The 6,315-nt window shown below is 34.0% G+C and overlaps 1 protein-coding gene across 1 annotated transcript; it reads right to left on the minus strand.

The window, feature by feature from the left end:
- Positions 1-3,469: 3,469 nt before the first annotated feature.
- On the minus strand, positions 3,470-5,288 carry LOC115992547 (berberine bridge enzyme-like 4). Its single transcript, XM_031116754.1, has one exon. The coding sequence runs from the start codon at positions 5,286-5,288 to the stop codon at positions 3,684-3,686; it is 1,605 nt and encodes a 534-aa protein (XP_030972614.1). The 3' UTR covers positions 3,470-3,683.
- Between the last annotated feature and the right edge of the window lie 1,027 nt (positions 5,289-6,315).

A 6,315-nucleotide genomic window follows, 5' to 3' on the forward strand; every position in this document is an offset into this window, starting at 1 on the left:
CGGTGACGATTTGTTTAATCCATCAAATAAAAGGACACAATTTTTCAGTGTTTTAAAATGTAAGCGTGTCACAAATTTATATAGTCACTGGCTCGATAAAGAATGATCAACAAAAAGTCAAACATTTCGACTATTATATATGTATATATATATATATATATATGATTTTGCCAAAGAACATGTACATGTCTTGATCTAGAGGATAAATATCGTTAATTGAGCCTTTTGCATGAGACTCACTATATATAGGGACACCAAAAAATTTCTATCCACTCGAATTGCAGTGTATATAGCAGTTTTTTTTTTTTTTTTTTTTTTTTGAGAAACATAGTTCATATAGCAATTGATGGCGAAGAAAACAATGATAAAACCTTTGAAGCGTCAAGAGAAAAATCTAAAGATCCCTTTTACGGGTATGAACATAAAGCAGAAATGGACTTTGATGCTGCACCAATATATGAAAAGTGCCTTAAGGAGGATTCAAAAGTGATTATGGGTAGTTAATTATAGAAGGCAAGGAAAAGCCCTTAACCTATAATGTCTACAATGAAAGTCCGTGGTTAATGTTGTCTTAGAAGTTATTTTCTTAACCCTATGAATTGGGCTCCATTGATATCATTAGTGCTGATCAGTTTCTCTTACTACCTAATTAACTGTTCACCATTCCCTTCATCTATATAAATTCTAAAAGTTGAAACATAATTTTTATTGTTGTTATGCGCTTGTTGACGATCCTATTGAGCCACATTAGCATATTAGTTTGGTCCATTTCATCCATTGATCTATAACAGTCCACTTTAGTTTAGTTCAGTCAATGACAGTCCACTTTGGCGCATTTGGTCCATTCAGTTCAGTTCAGTCCACTTTGGCTTATTTAGTCCTTTTGGTTCCATTCGGTCCATTTTGATCCACTTCGGTCAGGTTCAGTCCATTTGGCCCACTTCGGTGAAAGTTGGAATGTTTTACAACGGGATTATGGATTCCTCATCTGCGTAACAACACAATTGGCCAACGTTTCAACATTAATCCAACTCACTAGTAATTCAGTCATTTTCTTGTCTATTGCTTTCTTTTTTGTCTCTTCATCTCCCGAAAATTAAAACCCATCGATTGAATTTAACTATGAATTAACCATCCTCACATTTAACTCAATATTACTACTATATTTTTCCTTTTCTCATCTCAAGTGCAGTTAGCTCTTCCATCTTGAAAGTTTTATTCCTTTCAATCATCAATTTTCTGAGTCAAACTTGCAATGGCTGAGAGGAACACGTGAACTAAACTGATTTGAACATCATCAACATGATCAAAGGTGGCATGTGCCAAAAGGTCCATCAAAGGTTTTGAGGTTTCATCTAAAAGAGGTCAATCCATATAAATTTTTGGTTCAATGCATATTTTTCTTACAGAAGAAGGTGATTACACACTCTCTCTAATTTTTTTTTTTTTTTCTTTTGGTGAATTTATAATTCTTCCTTGCATCTCTATTTTGGGTTAATCAATTTTTGTTTGAGCTCTTTTCCACACAAAAATATGATTACTCTCTCTCTCTATATGTGTGTGTGTGTTTAGTGGATATCTAATTCAATCTTGCATCTCTACTTTAAGTTAATGAATTTTTGTGCTGAGCTGTATTTTAAGCTGATCTAATTTAGTTGTGTTTTTATGTTGCTATTTTTTGTTTTTTTTTTTTTTTGTTTTTTTGTTTTTTGTTTTACTATTATATGTACTCCTATTTGGTTATAAAGATAGTATATAATGATATAATGTTATTCTATTACATAACATGACTTGAATAATTTCGTGTTTACAACTATAACTTTTAGTTTGAATATTCTTTTTATCATCTTTTATTTTATAAATTTGCTATTCTCTCTTATATTTTATTTTGAAAAGGTGATTATGCTCTCTCTCTCTCTCCATTTTTTCATTCTTTCTTGCAACTCTACTTTGGTTGAAGATTTTTTATATTTTTAATATCTCTACTTTTTGTTGATATGTTTCAGTGTTGTGTTTTTTGAGCAGCCCATCAAAAGTCCTTTCTCTTTCTCTTATAGTTTTAGTTTGATTTTTGATTGATTTAATCCATATATATATATATATATATATATGGATTTCACTTGACAAGTATAAGTGCCTATGAGGTGTGGGGGGGACAAGGGCTGGAGTTCAAGTATTTAGGAGAGAATTTCACACACATATACACTTAGATTAGGATAGAGTAGAATTTCTATCTTTTAAGGAACCTCGCTCCTCAGACTCCTCGGGTGGTCGGCTTCCTCAGTTTCAATGTTTGGTCTTTTATCGCCATATTGAATTAGAACCATTAGGAGGATGAGACTCCCTCTTCCTCGAGTTGGGCCCACTTGGCGCTATTTTGTGTTCGGATCCTACCCCTCCCACAATATATATATATATATACACAATAACATCAATTACTAAATCTAAAAGCAAAGTTCTAAAAGTAATAAATGGAAGATACTATAATATAATGAGGAGGTGGAGAATAGATAGTGTACATCTCCAAAGTAAAAACCACTACAAGACTACCGCACACTCTTAGTACGATAGTCACTCAATAAGTATAAGTACTTATAGTGTATGAGGGGTATGAACCGGGGTTCAAGTCTTCAAAAAAGGTTTCAGACATATATATACTTAGATTAAGACAGAGTAGAATTTCTAGGGGTGTAATCAGTTTGGGTTAGTCGGTGTTGAACGCAATTTTTGCACCGAACCGAAAATTTCAGTTTTAATTTTTGAGCACCAAAACAGACTTGTAAGGAAGGGATGCCGAACCGACCAATTACATTTGGTTTTGGTTCCATTCGGTCGTGTTTCGGTATTTGGAATGTAGAAACAAAAGCAATAAAAAATAAAAAATAAAAAGAATTCTCAACACAAAATATAGAGAAACACAGAACCTGTTTTCAACTCAAAATACAAAGCAACACATTAAAAACCATAAAACAAAAACTAAGATTAGCAGTTACAAATATATATATATATATATATATGTCGGTTCGGTCGGTTTCAGGATGAAAAAGTCTAGCATCGAAACCGAAATCGAAATATTTCAGTTTCAAGAAATTCAGACCGAAAAATTGAACTCGATTTGGCCGGTTTTTTTTTTCAGTTTATCGGTTTTTTGCACACCCCTAATAATTTCTATCTTGCAAAAAAAAAAAAAAAAAAAAAAAAAATCCCTCTACAAGTAATGTACTCTAAATAAAACAATCCATTTTATAAGGAGTTTATGGTTTCGTCCACCCCTTTTCAACAGATGATCATATATATATATATATATATATTCTCATCTATTAGATATATATATATATATATATTCTCATCTATTAGATTTAAGGAATACTTTCATGCGAAACTTAAATAAGCATCGTTATATAATATAAACGCACAATCTAGAACTCATCACACACCTATAAAATACATACCTGTACAATGAAAGGTATCATAGATTATAATAGAAGCAATTGTTCACTTATACTATGGAAACTATAATTACTTAGCACCGGGGTGTTTTACAGATAATGAGTAACGGTGCGATGTGCGAATTCGAGTAGTCCATTATTCATCATATGACCAGTGGAAAATAAAAACTAAGAGTTCTCTTATTGTTTCATCAATGAGAGAGAGAGATTCAATTATTTTTCTTTTTCTTTCATCTAGACATATGGTGGAAGAGGTGGAATACTTTGCTCGTTGTTGAAGAAATTATCAGGATCAATCGTGGTCTTCACACGTACCAATCTGTCAAAATTTTCCTTGAAATACTTTGCCCCATAAACTTTAGCACTACTAAGACTTTCATTACTATTTGGACTTGCACGACCAATATCGAGATCCCTGTAGTTAAGAAGAGCTTCCCTTGGGTCCTTCGACACGTACGCGGTCATGGTATTGTGCAATCTTCTTTTCAAGTTTACATAATGGTTGGTAGCCTCAGTCCCTTCTTCCAACCAGAACATATAGTAGAATATTTCAAATATGTTTCCAGCCCTATGGGGGAATGGAGTTTCTGACTCTAAAATCTCACTCATTCTTCCCCCATAAGGGTTCCATTGCATAAATCCTCTAATCCCTATTTCAATCATCACCTTCCATATGGATTCTAAACCAGCCTTTGGTATAGGCTTTTTCACATAGTCAGACTTGGCTTTAAAGAAGACATCAGCCTTTGATGCCCTTTTGAGTAGAGCATCTATGGAAGTTCCATTAGGGAAGACTGCCCAGAATATGGTGGATTCTATCCAACTCATTTCAATGCAATCAGTTTGCAACAAACCCAATTCAGGAAATCTCTCATTCATCAGTGGGATAAGACTGTTACTCTGTCCCAAAAAGTGACCAACAAAAGAAACTTCGACCGTCTTCATGCCCTTATGACCTCTATTTACTACTTGTGGCCAAGCCCTTATGAAGATATCTTTAGGTAGTTTATGAGCAACCTGTTGCCAACGATAAACAACATCAGTTGCATTGTTCTCTAAGGTCCATTTCTTATTGAATACAGTAACTTTGGCTGGAACGGGAACCAACTTGATCTTCCACGAAAGAATGACTCCGAAACTTGCTCCACCACCTCCTCTAATGGCCCAAAATACATCTTCTCCCATGGACTCTCTGTTAAGAATTGTACCATTAACAATCACTAACTGTGCATCAATGATGTTATCCACAGAAAGGCCATATTTTCGCATCAGGTTCCCATACCCACCACCAGAAAAGTGTCCACCAGTGCCAAGACCAACACACACGCCTGCCGGGAAGGCATGGACATTGCTTTTCTCGGCGATTCTATAGTAAAGCTCACCTATAGTAGCACCAGCTTGAACCCATGCAGTTCTTTTTGCTATATCAATGTCTATAGAACGGAGATTGAACATGTCAAGGACAATAAATGGAACTTCTGATACGTATGAAAGGCCCTCGAAATCGTGGCCACCGCTTCGGATTCTAACTTGAAAGCCACATTGTCTAGCACAAATTAGAGTGGATTGTATGTGGGATTCATGTTTGGCAGAGACAATAGCGAAAGGTTTTGGGGTTAAAGATGTCGAAAACCTGCGGTTTCTTATATAAGAGTGTAAAACTGAGAGAAAGGAGGAATTATTGGGGGTGTAGAAAACATCTGATATTGGGTATAAAGGTGAAGAATGGCTAGAAAGGCACGGGAAAAAGTTGTGAAAAATTGGGTTTGGGTTTGCACATGATAATGAGAGCACAAGGATCGCTAAAACTGGGAGTAAGAGAGGGCTTGTGGCTTTCATTTTGTATGGTTTGGAATATGAAGATTCTCTGTCCCGGGATGTATTTATAGCAGCGTTGTCAAAACATTTTCATAGATGTATATATAGCATTGGTCAACGCACATCAGCTAGTTGGTAAAGAGGTATCCTCCCTCATACCCCAAGGGGGAACTTGAAGACCCCAATATATATATATATATATATATATTATTATTATTATTTTTTTTTTTTTGAGAGAAGTTAAGAAATTGTATTGAGAAAGTGGAAACTGTAAATACAAGTAAAGGCCAAGTCACATCAACTCGGGTTGAGGGACCAACGACAGCACATCTAGATTACTGTGATGAACTCAAGAAAGTAATTGAAAGACACAGCAGAACAAAAAATAGAGCAGGCTAAAAGGCTATTCCTCAATGCAGTCGTTGTGTCCCTATAACACGCTGGGACTCTGTTAGAAAAAGACTTGCTCCCTCATGATTCATGAATAACCCATAGGTGGGTCTGAGTAGCTCAAAGACCCAAAAAATTAAGGCATCGTATAGTAGGTTTGTTAAATAATATATTTTTAATTTTTAAATAATATTATACATTTTTTTCACTAATGTGTATTTTAAAAAATTATAAACAATATCATTCAAACTCCTTTACCAAACAAGCTTTAAATGTCCAAGATTATCTTTTAAGTTAAGCTTCAAGCAATATATCCAACAATAAAAATTCAAATAAGGTATGCCTAGAGCTTCAAGCTATAAATCCAACAATAAAAATTCAAATAAGTTATGCCAAGATTTTCTATATGAGGTTAATACATATTTAATGAATGGTATCATATTACACAAATTGTTGATGTGACAAATTCTTATTAGTTTGATCCATCACTAATATCATTTTTTTACTTATCAATAATCATCTATCACATGGTTCATATCAACTGTTTGTAAAATAATTTGAGACTTTAGTAGTTTTCTTTTATTAAACTAAAAATTGTGACTTCTGATCACAATATATCAGTTTAAATCGTTTTAAGTTGAAAATATGAAGTCACAAT

The sequence above is a fragment of the Quercus lobata genome, chromosome 5, assembly GCF_001633185.2.
Source record: "Quercus lobata isolate SW786 chromosome 5, ValleyOak3.0 Primary Assembly, whole genome shotgun sequence".
Taxonomy (NCBI): Eukaryota; Viridiplantae; Streptophyta; class Magnoliopsida; order Fagales; family Fagaceae; genus Quercus; species Quercus lobata.